At 45.0% G+C, this 19,698-nt stretch overlaps 1 protein-coding gene across 5 annotated transcripts in view; it reads left to right on the top strand.

The window, feature by feature from the left end:
- Positions 1 to 19,698, top strand: part of UBE2Q2 (ubiquitin conjugating enzyme E2 Q2) — a 619,872-nt gene that overhangs the window by 507,519 nt on the left and 92,655 nt on the right. For all 5 annotated transcript variants that reach the window (XM_069222116.1, XM_069222114.1, XM_069222112.1 and 2 more), the window contains one exon: positions 9,096 to 9,191. In XM_069222116.1, coding sequence (XP_069078217.1) covers positions 9,096 to 9,191 — 96 coding nt within the window. The remainder of the gene's footprint in view (positions 1 to 9,095; positions 9,192 to 19,698) is intronic.

The raw sequence follows: 19,698 nt of genomic DNA, 5'->3' as shown, positions 1-19,698 counted from the left end.
ACTCCGAGCCCAACACTAGATGGCAGGATAATGCACAGCATGTGAATCTGCAGCGTCTCATGCCACGAACAGATGTACACTGAGTAAGTGACATTTTCTATATATATATATATATATATATATATATATATATATATATATATATATGTTCGATGGCATGTACAGCTGCAGATACACATGCTGTGCATATCTCGCCATCTAGTCTTGTGCTCGGAGTGTTACAAGTTGCTTTTCTTCAAAGAAGTCTTTTTTTTTGAGTCACGGGATTGAGTGACTCCTCCTCTCGGTCATAGTGCGCATGAGCATTGACTCCTTGATTGTTTTCTTGCTGCCGTCTGGTTCGGACGATCCGAGACTTTCGATTTGTAAACTATATATTAACTTTTCTAAGACCGTCAGTCTTGTTTTAGAACGCGGTTTCTTCTGCAATCGATCCGATAGTACTGTCTGGATCAAGAAAACGCCCTTAGTGGGCCTGTTCGGACCTACTGCGCCATTGCCTGATGGATTGGACCCAATTCTGATTCTGTCCTCTGTACCACGCTAAATTTCCTTATACCGACCAGCAGTTGGTCTGTACTCTTTGCCTTTTTCCTGAACATCGTGAGGAAGCTTGCCTCTCATTTCGATCGAAGAAAACACGTGATCAAAGGGCAACAAGACTAGAGATGGCGTCGAAGCACACAGAGTCCACCAACACCCTCGAAGAGGACAGGCACAGACGGCAGTTATGATCCCAGATTCCGACACCAAACAAGGATCAGATGACGACAGCCAGCCAATTACAGCAACGCAGTATGCGAGTACACCTGACCCTACAACCACTTTTAAAAACGCATGCAAGGCCTTGGGTGCATCACTGCTGTCAAGCCATGGTTCCACCCGAAAAATACTAATTGGCGACTGGCCACTGGGTTCGGCCCCAAAAAAGGCCAAAGCACTCCACCAGGCCATGCCTGTTTTGGTGTCTGAGTTGAGCAAGAAAATATGAACTTCAACCTTTGAACCGAGCAGACGCCCACATTCTTCGGATCCAAAAACAATGCGGTCGGCTTCGGGACCGATACACCTCACATCCACTTTGGAGCAGAAAACCTCATCCTGTACAGAAGAAATAGGACTTTTGTCTGGAATGAAACATGTGCCCAAAACATCTACTGAACTTTCCTCTAAGGGCACACAACTAACCTCTGAAAATCAAATACAGGAATCTGACATTCAACCTATTTTGGAGGTTATGGACAGCAAGCAGAGAAGAATACAAATCCAGAAAGAGACTGGAAAAATGATTACTCCTCCACAGACTAAAAGAAAGCTAGCATTTCAAGAGTCTCCTGATACTGCCCCACCTCTGGCAAAAATGTTCATGCAGAAGAAAAAGAAAACCTCTTCAACTTTCTCCACCACATTCACCGCAGCTTTCTTTCTCACCACAACCTATCACTCCTCCACCACTACAGTCACCATCACAGTCCCATACTTATTCACAGAGAGACACGGTAGACCCATGGAACATTTATGATTCGGATCCTATTCTGTTTAATGATCCAGATCTCTACCCTACTGAACCATCTCTACCAGAGGATAGTACGATTTAGTTAACCAAATTACATCTAGTGCAGCTGCATACCATGGGGTCCAAATGCATTCAGAACCTTTAGAAGAGGATTTTCTTTTTAGTACACTATCCTCAACCCATAAACAGTACCAGTGCTTACCAATGCTTCCTGGTATGCTTAGATCCGCAGAGGACATATTTAAAGAACCAGTTAAAGCTAGGGTTCTAACTCAAAGAACTGGCAAAAAATACAAGCCTCCATCAACAGACCCAATCTATATTACACAACTACTACCACCAGATTCTATTGTGGTCAGTGCAGCCAGGAAGTGTGCTAATAGCCAGTCTTCAGGGGATGCCCCACCCCTTGACAAAGAAAGTAGAAAATTCGATGCTGCGGGAAAAAGGGTGGCAACACAGGCAGCCAACCAATGGCGTATTGCCAATTCCCAGGCCCTGTTGGCAAGATACGACAGTGCACATTGGGATGAAATGCAAGAATTCTTGCAATACCTACCCAAGCAACACAGAAAGAGGGTGCAGCAAATTGTATAAGAGGGTCAGGCTATTACAAATAACCAGATTGTCTGCTCTAGATGCATCTGACACTGTAGCTAGAGGAATTAATACTAGCATCACAATCAGAAGACATGCATGGTTGAGGGCCTCAGGTTTAAAACCTGAAATACAACAGACGGTGCTTAATATGCCATTCGATAAACATCTCTTCGGACCCGAGGTAGACACTACCACTGAGAAACTCAGGAAAGACTCTGATACTGCAAAAGCCATGTGAGCCCTTTATACCACACCTTTCAGGGTTCCTTTCGGAAACCACAGTTTAGGGGAGGTTTTAAATCCCAAACTGCAGAGACTTTCACCTCCCATCCAAAACAACCACAGCAGAACTATTTAAGAGGGTCATTTAGAGGCTGTTACAGAGGACAGAGGAAAATTTACAGCCTCAAAGGGTGCTTCCACACCCACTAAACAATGACTTCCCACAATCCCATACGTCTCCTGTGGGAGGAAGACCGCAACAATTCCATTCTCACTGGCAGAACATCACCACAGATCAGTGGGTACTTTCAATTATCCGCAGTAGTTATTGCCTAGAACTCCTCTCTACTCCACCAAATATTCCTCCTCGTTCTCACAGACTCTATCAAGAACACACTGTTCTACTACAAAAAGAGGTACTACAATCTGTTACTCAAGGGGGCAATAGAAATGGTTCGCATCTCACAGCAAGGTGGACAGGAGTATAATTGCTATACTTCCTTATACCAAAAAAGGATGGTACTCTCAGACCCATTCCAGATCTCAGACCTCTTAATCTATATATCCTATCTGAACATTTTCACATGGCCACTCTATAGGATGTCATTCCCGTGTTACAAAAACAAAATTACATGACTGCGTTAGATCTAAAAGACGCGTACTTCCACATTCCCATACACCCAGCTCACCGCAAGTACCTAAGGTTCGTAATATCAGGCAGCCGCTACCAATTCAAAGTACTACCCTTTGGAATAACAACAGCACCAAGAGTGTTCACAAAATGTCTAGCTGTAGCACCAGCACACCTCAGAAAACACCACATACATGTCTTCCCTTATCTAGACAATTGGTTAATAAAATTCAGCACCATTCTACAATACACAACATACACAATAGGGTTCACAATCGATTACCAAAAATCTCATCTTCAACCAGCACAAATTCAACCTAATCTAGGTGCAATTTTCAAAACCCAAACAGCATTAGCAAACCCAAATCCACAATGGATACAAGCTTTTCAATACCTCATAGCACAAATGCATAACAACCTAACTTACTCAGTAAGATTTGTCACGAAACTATTGGGAATGATGGCATCATGTATAGCAATAGTACCAAATGCAAGACTAAACATAAGAGCACTAGAACAGTGTCTCTCACAACAATGGTCTCCGGCACAGGGTCAGTTACAGGATCTAGTGTTGTTAGACCACCAGACTTACAAATCTCTGCAATGGTGGAATCAAAACAACTTTACAAAAGGGCGGTGCTTTCAAGAACCAGTGCCACAGATCATAATCACAACGGATGCGTCAATGAAACGTTGGGGAGCCCATGACAACAATCTTAACAGTACAAGGGGAATGGGACTCAATACAATTGACTTACTACATAAACCACTTGGAATTATTAGCTGTGTTCTTAGCCATCAAAGTCAGAGACTTCTAGTTGCAGATTCCTTACCTTTGAATTTCCCCTAAGGCATCAGACAGGATCCAGAAATTGGTTAGGTGGCATTGATAGGCTCTGTGCTGCCGTCATTTCTTTTTTTCCTGCACCTGATAGCCCTGATCTGAAAAGAGCTACCTCTCGGACATTTTTTGCCTTTGAAAAAAAATATATATATGCTTTTTGTCAAAGAATGTTTCAGGTTTTCAAGTCCTGATGCCGTCGATGAAAACCAGGATTAGGCCCTTGCTTCTTACCGTAGGGCGATGTCTGTGATGGATCCGCACCTTGTGTGGTTTTTGATACCTGGAAGCGCGACCATGATCCAAAGTCCTGCTTCGAGTGTCGGGCCATGCATTTGAAGGCTTTGAGGGAGCAGTCCCTGAAACTGATGGCGGCCTGTAGCTCAACTTCACGCAAGTTGAGATCTCGATTGAGAGGAAGGTCCTGGCATCGGCAGCGGAGCCCTCCTTCATCATTGTCCCACTCCAAGTCCTCTGGGCAATCAGGTAGGTTGAGACACAAGAAGAACAGCTTTCTTCGACTTCTCCTTGCCCGTCTGCTGAAGAGATGAGGCAGTGTCGATGTTCTAGGCCTCTTTCTGGGCCAACCCCACAGCTCCCAGAGTTTCCGGCAGCCGGAGCGACCCCTGCCCAACTTCGAGTATTATGAGGCCATGCGCCTCCTTTTTTGGTCAGTTCAACACCGCTGGAGCGCCGCAAAGTTGGAAGGGGCTCCTTCGGGTTCCACACAGGTGGCTTCGGCCTGGGGGCATCCATGAATCTGGTCCTGGATCTAGACTGAAGTCAGTCATGCCACTCCAACCTTCACCATTGTTACTAAAGCCGTCCGTGGGCGTAGCCATCCCCATTGTAACCCCGGACTCTGACACAGAGCTGGCTGGGTGTTGTACGGCACCAATTCCGAAAGGAGCCTTGCCTCCTATGTTGGATCCTGAGCCTCTTTCCTATGGGCTAGGTTACGGTGCTGAATGGGAGGGGTAGCTGGACCCTTTAGAATACCAGCTCCAGGAAGAACCACCTGTGGACAAGCATACAGACCTGAGTGAAGCCAGTGAACTGGATCCTTCTTCAGATACTGGCATGCTTTCTCCCTCTACAGTGGCTAAGGAACAGATGTTTCTTCTCAAGCTCTGGGATTACTGAGGAACAACTGGACAAAGTTTGACGTCAGTCATTAGAAACTTTGGAGGAGGACATTAGAGAACTCATCTTCATTGTGAGTTCTGTGGATTCGACCAGGATCTGAAGGATCTGTTGAGATACAAATCACATGTATATGAGAATGACTGTGGAAAGGGTGGGGAATGAAGAACACCCTTCTAATTCCGTCCAAGAAGTAATCCAGAATTCTTGTGGTCAGACCGTCATCAGATGTGCAATCTTCCTGTTCTGCCTGCAAGGTTTTAAAGAACATAAAGTTAATTAGGTACAGAAGAGAATGTTGCTGGGCACACTTAGAGGTGCAGCGACAGGACTGAAGCCTAATTTTCAACCCAATGGAACTCAAAGAACATGATTAAAAAGGGGAAGGGACACTGTGACTGGCACTTGGCCAGACAAGAACACTGAAGGGCAGCAGCGAAACAGAGTTCAAAAGCAACCTTAGCATTCCCAAACCAATTCCTTCATCAAAGGACTGACACTATAGGGCTCAGACCCAAACATCCAAAGCCATAGGAAGTCAACCATCAAACCCAAGACTCTGCCATAGAGCCTCTGACACCCAGTCTGAGCTGCTTTTGTTGCTTAGAGCTGTCCTCTGTTCCAGGAAGTAATCAGAGTGGGGGAGGGAAACAGGCAAGCCCTGGGGCACAGACGTTGTTACCAAAAATAACCTTTAAGTCCATGCTGCCCAAATCTTTTGTGCTCATAGTGCTGCCAAGGATACCTGATGTGAAATAAAGGAGGCTCTACATCCACCCCACTGTCAAAAAATCAAAAAAAATCCTGGCCTGACCTTTGCACCACAGTAACCAGCATCCACTCCTTTGAAGACCAGGAGGCAATCTACAAGAAACTTAAAAGATAACTGATACCTAAGAAGCCTAAACAATCACAGTCCTGACATAGCTCTCCTTCGCCACAGGGATCAGCCCCACATTCTCTGACGACTCTTTTCATGATCTTCAGGATTACTTTCAGAACCCCTTTGAACAGCCACTTTGACCACTTGAAGGGGATGACCTCAGGGAAGACTACAGTGCTGACTTCCGGGACAACACTAGCTTGGAGTCTGACCCTTTAAAATGTTGTCACCTGAAGAAGCAGCAGCATACCATGCCGTCATTTAAAGTGCAGTTGCACGCCAAGTCAAAACGCTGTGGGGTGGTAAAAGAAAAGGACTTGCTGTTTGAGAATATTAGGTCCAATTCCTGTTTCAAAGCATAACTGTGTACTGTAGATAATTTCAAGAAACCAGTGAAGGCCAAGGTCATCACTACTAGAATAGAAAAAAAAGCTAGGGGCCACGTATACTTCAGGGGTCATGTGCCTTCTGATTCAGTGGTGATGTATGTGTCTCAGAAGAGCGGTTTTGTGCTGAGCATAGGTGAGACTGCCTCTAAACAAACAGAGCCAGAAGATGGACGCTGCCAGGGAACTTGAGGCATGTGGGGCTGCAATACAATGGTACATGGCCAACTCAGTGGGTCGCCTCTAAAGGTACAGTATATAATATTGGGAGGAAATGGAACAACTGGTAACGCATCTCCTGGAAGTTTACAGGAAGCAACGTCGGGAGCTGCTGCAGACAAGCAAGACCTCCTACAATGCCAGCATCATGTGTACCCTAGTTGCAGCAGATTCCGCCTCCATCTAACTTAATACAACCATGATCCTGCGCAGACATATGTGGCGTCTGGAATTAGGGGCCTGTCCTGAAGTGCAGGAGCATCTTTTAAATTTCCCCTTTGGGGGAGGAACATTTATTCAGCCCTTAAGCTGACACCATGCGGGGAAAAAAGTTCAGCCTTTCATTAGGGCAGTGATAAATTAAATCACAGGTAAAGCCTACCCAAACCAAGAGGGGGTGATGGCATTTGTAAAGCTTCTACCACGTTTTCAGGCAATGCACCCACTAACTTTAATGAAACTATCCGGGATGATGGCCTTGTGCATAACTATAGTATCCCATGCACAACTTCAGAGTTCAGATCTGAATCTTACAGAGTCTTCTCACAAGCGAAAGGTAACGGGAAGATCTAGAGTTGGTAGAGGCCAGAGTTCAGCACATACTTGCATGATGTCATGCCAAGACTTTGTCACAAACAGGCTTTTTTTTTGTTTTTTTGTTTTTACACTCAGCAGAAGATGCCATCACCACAAACTCATCAATCACAGGCTGGGATGCACTTCTGGATAACATGACTGTTCAGGGTATCTAGATGCAGGAGCAAAGATGTTAACACACTTTTTACTCTCATTCAAAACAAAACGGCTCTGGTAAAGATGAACAGCATGACCACCATTTCTTACATTAAAAAAAAACCACAGAGTGCGACTTGCATCTACATGAGAAGCTCCTTATTGGCGCAGACCTTCTGACCCAGCTTTAGGGGCAGCTCAGACAGCAAAATCTCAGGGAAATCATTGCTATCTCCTGCAGCCTTAAAAGGCAGGGTTATACATTAGTGTACACATCAGTTTGATTACGTTTCGCAGCAGTCACTGCTTACATATAAAACAGGGAATTCACTTCTCTCTTCAAACTTCCCATCATTGAGACATTCATGTAGGGAATAGAAAGAGTAATCTCTCCAACAGTGCCACTAGTCCCTCTGTGAAACCCTAATGTGGGGCTTGCGGGCTGGTGCAGTGCAATGTGTATTGTTGAAGGTGGCTTTACTAATTGTAAAACGTAAGAAGAGTCAGTGAATTGCAGGCACTAATGGTAGAAGCTCCTTTCCAAATGTGAAGGGTTGGCTTCATCTTAAAAACCAATCCACATTTCCTTAACAAGGTGGTTGCTTCTTTCAACCAGTTACTAAGTTACTTTCCACACCCTGAGTCAGTGGTTGACAGAGCACTAACCACATTAGAAATTAAATGAGCTCCAGTGCTGTACATTGACAGAACCTAGTCTGTCTGGGGAACAAAATAATAATACTTGGATTTGTATAGCACGGCTAATCACCTGTGAGGGTATCCAGGCACTCTCCTTAGGCATGGTGAGATTGTGATTTAACCAGAATCCCAGGATGTTGAGCTAACACCAGGACTCAAGCCTGTATCCCCAGCTCCAAAGTTGGCAGTTCAGTTCGTTACGCCACAGAACTGGTTGTTGTCGCGTTTGCTAAACCCCACTTGGGAAACCTCATTTCGAAGTCTGGGATAGCAAGGCAGGGAGTCAGATATATAAACAAGTCTGTTGGCAAAATGTCCTCTGGCTTGTGTTGCTAGGGCACGCTGCATGAGAAAGAGAGGGGCTGCAGTGGCTTTCTTCGGTAAAATACCATTAGCAGACATATGCAAATCAGCTGCGTTTTGAATGCCTCATAGATTTGCCAAATACGTGTGTGCGGATATTTAAGGCCATGAAGTGGCGCAAGTTAGCCAAACAGCCCTTAAAACCTTTTTTTCACATATCAGCATTATTTGCTTGCCAACCACCACTTGTGGGGCTCGCTGCTTTACAGTGTGTGCAGAGCATGGGATCTATAGCTGCACGTGCTACAGATGTACAGCACCCTTCCTGGACTCCGGTTTCCAAAAGGGAAGGGTCAAAAGGAGTGAAGGTTAAGTCATCTATTAATACTTTTTTTTAAATTCTCGGATGTGCAAATTGTGTTTCCTAAACTGTAGAGAAATAAGTGTTAACTCTTTAAAACCTGCTCTGCTTTAAACATTCATACCTCAAAAAACTACTGAACGGGTTTACACCAAATCAACAAAAGCACAGTTGGAGTTAAGTTAAATTTTCATGCCAAGTCTATTTAGGGGTTTGGGCTGTTACTGTGAGCAAAATTTCCAGTTGGAGATAAATTGGGAAATACTTCTGAACTCTATACTCCTTAGCTTCCCCCTATCAGCCCCTTTGGACGAATCTTTATGAACCTTAAAATGCCCAAGTGAATCTGATTAAGCCAGCAAATTGCCAAATGTCATGCAAGTCCGTCTACAGGAGTCAAAAGACTGACTTTTCAATGGAAAATGCATCTGCACCATAACTGTGTGTGTATACTTGAGCGATTGTTAGCACTGTGAAATGTGACATAATAAGTACAAGTCTCATGTGACCACGTATTTTGAATATTAATGTCTCCTGTAAACGTCCACTTTCATTTTAGGGCTGGAGTAGTGCCTATTCAATCGAATCAGTGATCATGCAAATCAATGCCACTTTAGTTAAAGGAAAGGCCAGAGTGCAATTTGGAGCCAATAAGGTAAAACTACTTTAACAAATATTTTGGTTTGAGATTTGTAGTGATAGTGTTTGTACTAACGAACATAACCTTAGATTTTGAACTTCCTTCATATCGTGAACCACGTTTAACAGTATTCACCAGACTCAAAGCCCAAGCGCTTTGTGACGACTCAAGATATGAATGTATTACTTAGAAAAAATCTCCTTACTCGTGCAGTTTGTTCGTGTGTCTGTGGCTTTGTTCTTTTCCCTCTATTTTACATTCTGTTTCGGTAGCAATTTATGTTAAAAGATCAATACAATGTTAAGTTTCGTGGCACCCATTCCTTCAATAATAATTGTCCTTATGAAGTAAGTAGCAATAGATTGCAGTACCACTGGCTATTACTGAAAGGCTTATGGAGTCCACAGACTCCTGGAATCGAAAGACACATCTAGTAACTTTATGTGGTACTGCTTGTTATTATACATGCAAGTTTAAAGAAAATACAGCATTGCTTCATTGTGACATTTCATCACGTCCTAACAACATTGGCAGGAATTTTAAGTCACACATGGGCACACATCTTCAGAACTGCAGGTACTTTCACAAACTTGGACCTTACTGGCTATTCTGTCACTTTTTATTACATACCGAGTGATGGTTGGGTTGGTTAATCTCCTAAAGGGCTTGCTAGTTTGCCTGGTTGTTTGACTTTAGACTTGATGTAAGTGACTTTTTGGTCTAATTGACTGTTGTTTTTTAAGCCTTCTCCTCATGGAATGGCAACCTTTCATAGGTCCTACGAATAGTGAGGACAATTCAACGGGTGGGAAATTCCCATTACACATAAAAAAAATATACTTAGTACTCAGCAACCTTTATACCATTATACAAGCCTGTGGATCAACCTAATCAGCGCATTAATTGCAATCACATAGTATCCAAGGATTTCAGGCTACCTTTGTAGGTCCCTTTTTTATGATCTGTCCTGACAGCGCAGTTGTCACTAGACAATTATGTGAGCACCACTGCAGAAGTAGCTTTGGCTCAACCAACATGTTGGGAGTCAGGAATACAGGTTTAGATTGGGGGACGTTGTGGGCTTCCACAAAAAAAGCACTTACCCTGCATGCAGCTGTGATCATTTTGTTTATTTATCAGGCTTCCTAAACTTTCAGAGCCACACTCATGACTTCGGAATGCTATTAAAGTGTCCTTGATAACTACATAATTTAATGTTTTCTCTGACACCAAAACATATAGAATGAAGGGTTGCTCTTAACCAACATGGATTTTTAGGTCTGGCTTGACAGTGCAACTGTCACTTGAACTTTTAACCTACAGTTCTTTGCTTCCACACAAATGCGTATCTATCAATTTCCATTCTGTTTGTTGCAACTTGGTATTTGCATTAATAAACAACATTCCTTTAAAGACAGATTTATTGGCATTGCCAGTGCTTGTTGTTAATTAGTATAATGGTGGTGACGGTAGATATGTAGTAAAGTGCCATCTTTCTAGCATGGTTACCCCCACTTTTGGCTGATGCCAGTGTGTTTAGGCTGTAGTTCACTGAGATCCTGCTAACCAGGACCCCGGTAGCAGTGCTCTCTCCCCTAAATTTGGTTGCTGATAATCAGTTACACCCACAGTTGGCATACTGGTGCACCCATTGAAGTCCCTAGTATATGGTACTTAGGTACCCAGGGCATTGGTGCACTAGGGGTCCCCCATGGGCTGCAGTATGTATTATGCCACCAGTGGGAGCCTATGCAAACTGTGACTGCAGGCCTGCTATTGCAGCCTGCATAAAATGGTGAATGCACCCTTTTACCATTAAACCTGACCACTGCACTTAGACATTGTAAGTCACCACTCTGGTAGGCCCTTCAGCCCAAGGGCAGGGTGCAAGTCTCTAGGTGTGAGGGTACCCTTGCATGAGCAGGGTGCCCCTACAGAACCAGGCCAATTCCTGGACTCTGTAAGTGCAGGGAAACCATCTTCAGGTATGTAGTGGTCACTGGTCAACACAAGTGGTCTAACTACATAATGGCTTCTCCGAACCTAGGCATGTTTGGTATCAAACATCTTGAAATCTCGCAACTACACCAATTCCACTGTTAGTTGCATGATACCATGTACTCTTGGGGTTTGTTAGAGGATCCTCCCGGTTCTGCCTGTGCAGCCTTACGGGGTCTAGCTGCCAGCCCACGATGCTGCTGACCCAGACCCTGCTCTGCCCTCCTGCTGATGAGCCAGGCTCAGGCCGGAGAAGCAGAACAAAGGATTTCCTGCAAATTAGATGTCTAAGGGCTGGGGTGGCCTCTGAGCACCACCAGACTGCTTTGAAGGGCACATTTGGTGCCCTTGCATAATCTGGTTTGCAGCAGTTTAGGAACCCCCGGTTCCCACTCTGGCACAAAACTACACAAAGGACAGGGGAGTGACCACCCCCCTGATCAGCTTCTGCCCAGAGCTGTGCCAGGTGGCCCCTTGATTCTGCCATCTTAGAAATAAGATGTGCAGAGGCCCCTGGGAGCATCTGACTGGTTAGGCCAGGTAGATGACATCCCTGACTCCCTCTGATAGTTGGGTCACTGCAGTGAGTGACCAACTCCCTTTTAGGGTTGCTTAAGGACTCCCTTGCAGGTGGGTCCTAAGATTAGTCGAGCAAGACTCTCCAAGTAACTCTGCAAGACATCTTCTGCTCCTGGCCTCTAGAACTGCTGCTGGTCTTCGTTGGAACCGAACAAGTCCGCTTCTGGTGGGAAGGCCCCCCCATTGTATTGTTTCTCAGGATCCTGCATGAAATCTGCAGCTCCCCAGGCTGTGCATCCTCCAGGGTCACAAGGGCTCTGTTTGCACCAGGAAGGACGAAGGAATCTTACTTGGAGTGAAGGAGTCACTCCCCTGCATCCGCAGGCACTTCAAGACAGCGTTGACCGGCTGGTGGGTCTGCTGTCTACAGACATCTGAAGATCCTGCAACACAAGTGGTGAGTCTGTGGCCTCCTCTGGGTCCTGCTTGTTTTCTAACCAACTTGGGAGACTCTGGGCCCCTGCTCCCACAACTGGTCTGGACCTCTGCTCCGCAACTGTTGCACTTGCCAAGGCTTGTTGACTGCTCCTTCAGGAGATCTTCAGGCACTGAGAATCCCCGACCTCCAGCACTCTGCAACGTGAAGATCAGCCCTTGTCCTGCAGCTCCTGCAAAATGGGAATTATGTTTTGTTTTGCTGGTGAGGCTGTGGTGGGGGAGACTGAAAGAGTTCCTAGGAAGTGTACAGGTCCCCCCTCTTGGGTCAGCCTCGGCTCCAGACTGTCAGTGGGAGATAATCAACCCCTTAGCGAGGGCTCTGGCCACTACCCTTTGAGATTTAAGTGGGATCCCTTCTCAACTCCTCCCCATGAAGACCCATGAGTATGCAGATGCAGCTGAGTATCCTGTGTTTTGGATGTCTGAAGGGAATGCACACCTAGCCTATGCCAGATGTGTATTGGAGATAGCCTGTAGGCACACAGGGCAGTGAGTGCAGAGAAATGTCCACTTTCTAAGAGAGCATTTCTAAAATAGCAATGATAAATCTGACTTTACCAGTAAAGACGGTTTATCATTACCATTGCATTGGTACTGAACACGATGTAGCTACTTCTCTCAGATCAGGAATTACAGCTTACAAGCATTATAAGGAAATCCCAATGCTGTCCAATGAGAGGGGTAGGCCTCACAGTAATGAAAAACGACTTTGGGAGTTTTCATTACCAGGACATGGAAACTTAAAAGTATATGCCCCGCCTTTTACTTACATGGCACCCTGCCCTATGGGCTACCTGGGCCTACTTTAGTGGTGGTTTATATGTAAGAAAAGGGGAGGTTAAGGCTTGGCAAGAGGTTTTAAAAGCCAAGTCAGGGTAGCTGGGAGGCTTTGCACACAGGCTCTGCAGTGGCAGGCCTGAGCTATGTTTACAGGGCTACTTAAGTGGGTGGCACAATCAGTGCTACAGGCCCACTAGTAGCATTCAAATTACAGGCCCTGGGTAAATGATATACCTCTTTACAAGGGACTTGAATGTAAATTAAATATGCCAATTGTGGCTACACCAATGTTACCATGTTTTATGGGAGAAGCACATGCACTTCAGCATAAAGATGCAACAACAAAACCGTGTGTGTATGTGTATATATATATATATATATATGTATTTATGTGTGTGTGTGTTCGATGGCATGTGTAGCTGCAGATACACATGCTATGCATATTCTGCCATCTAGTGTTGGGCTCGGAGTGTTACAAGTTGTTTTTCTTCGAGAAGTCTTTTCGAGTCACGAGATTGAGTGACTCCTCTTCGGCTCCATTGCTCATGGACATCGACTCCATGTTAGATTGTTTTCTTTCCGCCATCGGGTTCAGACGTGTTTCTTTTCACTCCGATAGTTCGAGTCGGAAAAGTTCTAAAACTCAGTAATTCTTGTCTGTATTGTTTCGATCGCGTACCATCTTCCATCAACACTTCGGTACCATTGGGTCAAACATCTTTACTCGCCCTTACGGGTGCCCGCGCTCAACTCGGGCCTAGTCAGGCCGATCGCGTGGAAGCCTCATGGACCAGATCCCATTCCACTTTTGTCCTCAGTGCCACGCAAAATTTCCCTACACAGACCAACATCTCGTCTGTAATCTCTGTCTCTCTGCAGATCCTTCCGTTCGAAGAAAACTCTCTGAGACAGAAGAGCACGAAGACTCTAGATGGCGTCTAAGAGCACCGAACGTCTCAACGTCGAGGAAGAGGAGATCATGCACACGGCAGTCTCCATCCGAGGGTCCAACTCCGAACATGAGTCTGAGGACGACAGACCGGTCACGGCAGGACAGCATGTGAGTATGCCTGTCCCAGCCAAGCCCAAACATAAGGCCTTGGGAACACCACTGCCAGAAGGCCCTGGCTCGACCTGTAAAAAGACCTTCGGTGACCAACCAACAACTTCCACACCGAAAAAGGCCACGCCACCGAAGCCTTCGGACTTGAGCCGAATCGCTTTATCCGAAACTATCAGACATCGATCCTTCGAGTCGAAACCTCGAAAAATCGCTTTCGGAGCCGAGGCCAACATCCACTCCCAGCCTTTCGATACCGAAAAAAACAGCTTCGGAGCCGAAAAGGCCAGTTTACACGGAGGAACATGGACTTTCACAAGTACTTAAAGAAAGCCATAGAATCACAGAGGAACATTCACAAATGGAGGATATAGATGAAAGGCAAGCCAGAATTCATATTCACAAGGACACTGGCAAAATTATAACTGCACCTCCTCTGAAGCCTAAGAGGAAATTGACCTTTTAGGAACAAGTGGACACTGCTCAGCCACCGGCTAAAGTGCCAAAGACTAAACAAAAATCTCCACCTCCTCAATTTTCTCCTCCTCAGTCTCCTCCTCGCTCTCTCCGCTTGCTTGTCTCGCCCCCTACTACTCCCACACCTCTACAATGTCCTGTACATTCATTTGATTCACATCAAGACAATATGGATCCATGGGATCTGTATGAACCAGATCCCATTCCCGATAACAACCCAGACTGCTATCCTTCCAAGCCATCACCACCGGAGAATAGTACCGAACTTACTCAGGTTTTAGCTAGGGCTGCATCCTACCACAGTGTCGCCATGCACACTGAGCCCTTAGAGGATGACTTCCTTTTTTACACACTATCCTCTACACACACCACCTATCAGTCCCTTCCCATGCTTCCAGGCATGTTAAAGCATGCACACCAAATATTCCAAGAGCCAGTAAAGGCTAGGATAATTACTTCTAGAGTGGAGAAAAAGTATAAGCCACCTCCCTCTGATCCTGCCTTTATTACACAACAGTTGCCACCTGACTCTGTAGTCGTAAGCGCAGCCAGGAAGAGAGCCAACTTCCAGTCATCCGGGGATACACACCCACCAGACAAGGAGAGCAGAAAATTTTATGCTGCGGGCAAAAGGGTGGCATCGCAGGCAGCCAACCAATGGAGGATAGCCAACTTCCAAGCACTGTTGGCTAGATATGATAGGGCCCACTGGGATGAGGTGAAGGATATAATACAACATCTCCCCAAAGACCAACAAAAAAGGGCGCAACAAATAGTCGAAGAAGGGCAGGCTATTACAAACCACCAAATCAGGTCAGCCCTAGATTCTATATACACAGCAGCTAGAACAATCAACACTGCTGTCACTATAAGAAGACACGCATGGCTTAGGTCTTCAGGATTTAAGCCTGAAATTCAACAGGCAGTCCTTAATATGCCGTTTAACCAAAAACAGCTTTTTGGCCATGAGGTAGACGCAGCTATTGAGAAAATGAAAAAAGATTGACACCGCTAATGCCATGGGTGCTTTGTATATGACGCAATACAGGGGGTCATTTCGGAAACCCCAATACAGAGGTGGATTTAGAACCCAAATACCTGAGGCATCCACAACACAATCTAAATCAACCTACCAACCTCAATATCAAAGAGGTGGGTTTAAAGGCAATTACAGAGGCCAATATCCCCAGAGGCAGGGGGAAATATCAATCAACCAAGCAAGCCTCACAGCAGCCAAAGCAGTGACTTACTCCATCTCTTCCCAACTCACACCTCACCTGTGGGTGAAGACTGCAACAGTTCCACACCAATTGGCTACCCATTACAACAGACAACTGGGTATTATCTATTATCTGCAATGGTTATTGCATAGAATTGGCACAAGTTCCCCCAAATATTCCACCAAAACCACACAAACTCTCCACCCAACATATCACCATGTTGCAAGAAGTAGTAAAATCTCTATTACTCAAACAAGCAATAGAGCTTGTGCCACAAGATCAAAAAAGGAACAGGAGTTTACTCACTGTATTTCCTCATCCCCAAAAAGACAGAACCTTAAGAACAATATTAGATCTCAGAACCCTCAGTCTTTACATCCTCTCAGAACACTTTCACATGGTAACACTACAGGATGTGGTCCCACTGCTACAGCAGCAAGATTCCATGGCAACATTAGACCTCAAGGATGCGTATTTTCACATACCCATCCATCCAGCGCACAGAAAATACCTCAGGTTTGTAATTCAGGGAAAACATTATCAGTTCAAAGTGTTAACGTTTGGAATAACAACAGCTCCCAGAGTATTCACAAAATGCCTGGTAGTAGTAGCTGCCTACCTAAGAAAACACATTCATGTCTTCCCATATCTCGACGATTGGCTAATAAAATCCAGCAGTCATACAGTGTCAAAACCATACGCATTATGTAATACAAACCCTACACACCCTAGGGTTCTCCATAAACTACCAAAAATCGCACCTACAACCTGTGCAAATTCACCAGTATTTAGGAGCCACACTAAATACACAAACCGCACTTGCAAGCCCAAGTCCACAAAGAATACAAGCATTTCGCAGTGTATTGACACAAATACAGCCAGCCCAGCAGCACACGGTCAAATTCGTCATGAAACTGTTCGGCATGATGGCATCCTGTATCGCTATTGTCCCACATGCAAGACTAAACATGCGACCTTTACAACAGTGCCTTGCACAGCAATGGTCACAGGCACAGGGTCAACTTCACGATCTAGTATTGATAGACCGCCAAACGTGCATATCACTTCAGTGGTGGAATTCCACAAACCTAAACAAAGGGCGGCCTTTTCAAGGCTTCAGACCATACTTACAACAGATGCATCAATGATTGGCTGGGGGGAACACCTCAACAATCACAACATCCAAGGACAGTAGGATGCCCAACACAAACAGATACACATAAATCACTTAAAAGTTGTAAGCTGTCTTCCTAGTACTCAAAGCTTTTCAGCCTCTTCTCTCTCACAAGAATGTCCTGATCAAAACAGGCAACATGACAACAATGTATTACCTAAACAAACAAGGAGGGACACATTCGTCCCAACTCCCCCCTCCTAGCTCAAACAATTTGGAAATGGGCAATACACAACCAAATTCACCTAGTAGCACAATACATTCCAGGGATACACAACCAATTGGCAGATGTTCTCAGCAGACATTATCAACAAACACGAGTGGGAGATTCACCCTCAAGTACTTCAAAAATACTTTCAACAATGATGACAAACAGATCTGTTCGCCACAAGCGAAAACGCAAAATGACAAAACTTTGCATCCACACACCCACATCCCCTATCCAAGGCCAATGCTCTATGGATCAATTGGTCAGGGATATTTGCCTACGCTTTTCCCCCTCTCCCACTCATTCCATTTGTAGTCAACAAATTGCGTCAAAGCAAACTCAATCTAATACTCCTAGCACCAACGTGGGCACGTCAACCGTGGTACACAACATTGTTAGACCTGTCAGTAGTACCACACTCCAAGCTCCCAAACAGACCAGACCTGTTGACACAAAACAAAGTGCAGATCAGGCACCTAAATCCCAACACACTCAATCTGGCGATTTAGCTCCTGAGGTCATAGAATTTGGGTATTTACAACTACCATCAGAATGTGTGGAAGGGATTAAGCAAGCGAGAAAACCCACTACTACACAGTGCTATGCAAACAAATAGAAAAGATTTGTATATTACTGTCAATCTAAACAGATTGCCCCTTTTACAGCATCAATACAAGATACTGTATGCTATTTACTTCATTTACAAAAATCTAATTTAGCATTCTCTGCCATAAAAATACATCTTACTGCAATTTCAGCATGTTTGCAAAATGTACAGCACAGCTCTTTATTTAGAGTTCCTGTTATCAAAGCCTTCATGGAAGGATTAAAACGCATCATTCCACCCAGAACGCCTCCAGTTCCTTCTTAGAATTTAAACATAGTGCTTACCAGACTTATGGGCCCACCATTTGAACCTATGTACTCTTGTCAAATGCAATTTTTAACAGGGAAGGTTGCCTTCCTAGTCGCAATTACATCATTGCGAAGAGTCAGTGAAATTCAAGCTTTCACTATTGAAGAACTGTTCATACAAGTACACAAACATAAAGTTGTACTGCGAACTAACCCTAAATTTCTACCAAAGGTGGTATCACCTTTTCATATTAATCAAACAGTGGAACTACCAGTCTTCTTCCCACAGCCAGATTCTGTGGCAGAAAGAGCTCTACATACATTAGACATTAAAAGAGAACTAGTGTACTATATAGATAGAACAAAATCATTCAGGAAAACTAAACAGCTGTTTGGAGCCTTTCAAAAACCTCATACTGGTAACCCCATTTCAAAACCAGGATTAGCAAGATGGATAGTAAGATGCATCCAAACATGCTACGTTAAAGCCAAAAGACAACTCTTAGTTACTCCAATAGCACATTCCACGAGGAAAAAAGGTGCTACAGTGGCTTTTTTAGGCAACATACCAATGGCTGAAATATGTAAAGCAGCTTCTTGGTCAACACCACATACATTTACAAAACACTATTGTGTAGATGTTTTAGCAACACAGCAAGCCACAGTAGGTCAAGCTGTTCTCAGAACATTATTTCAATCAACGTCAACTCCTACAGGCTAACCACCGCTTTTATGGGACGACTAACTGCTTTGTAGTCTATGCACAGTATGTGTAGCCTGCAGCTACACATGCCATCGACCGGAAAATGTCACTTACCCAGTGTACAGCCTGTAGTTGTTTAAGTTAACATTTGTACATATGTAGATATATATATGTTCGATGGCATGTGTAGCTGCAGATACACATGCTGTGCACATCCCGCCATCTGGTGTTGGGCTCGGAGTGTTAGAAGTTGTTTTTCTTCGAAGAAGTCTTTCGAGTCACGAGATCGAGGGACTCCTCCCATTTCGGCTCCATTGCGCATGGGCGTCGACTCCATCTTAAATTGTTTTTTTTCCGCCATCGGGTTCGGACGTGTTCCTTTTCGCTCAGTGTTTCGGGTCGGAAAGTTAGTTAGAATCTCTGAAAAATCGTCGGTATTGTTTGCGTTCGGTATCGGGTTAGTTACATCAGACCGACACCGACTTTTGAAGAGCTCCGGTGGCCCTTCGGGGTTTTTTCGATTCCCCCCGTCAGGGCCTGGTCGGCCCGGCCACGTGTCTCTTCAAGGCTGATGGAACGGACCCCATTCCGCTTCTGCCCAAAATGTCATAACAAGTATCCATATACAGATCAGCATCTGGTCTGTAACTTGTCTGTCTCCAGAGCACAAGGAAGATACCTGTGAAGCCTGTCGAGCGTTTCGGTCGAGGAAGACATTAAGAGACCGAAGAACGAGAAGACTGCAGATGGTCGTCGGCGCCGACAGGACAAGGGCGTTTCGAGGAGGAAGAAGAAACCTTCTCCACCCACGAATCGGACTCGGACGAGCTCGATCCCGAAGAAACGCCGAAAACCGTGAGTAAGACGTCGAAACATAAAACTCACGAGAACACAACAAAAGCCCAGGGGACGCCACCGCCAAAAGTCAATGGCTCAACCCGAAAAATAGGTGACCGATCATCGGCACCGAAAAAGGGCATGCATGTGGCGAAGTCATCTGACTCCGGTCGAGATACCGCCACACAACAAT

This window comes from Pleurodeles waltl, chromosome 3_1 (assembly GCF_031143425.1).
Source record: "Pleurodeles waltl isolate 20211129_DDA chromosome 3_1, aPleWal1.hap1.20221129, whole genome shotgun sequence".
NCBI classification, from domain to species: domain Eukaryota; kingdom Metazoa; phylum Chordata; class Amphibia; order Caudata; family Salamandridae; genus Pleurodeles; species Pleurodeles waltl.
The sequence above is the reverse complement of the archived record's forward strand: the minus strand, read 5'-3'. Positions and strand labels throughout refer to the sequence as shown.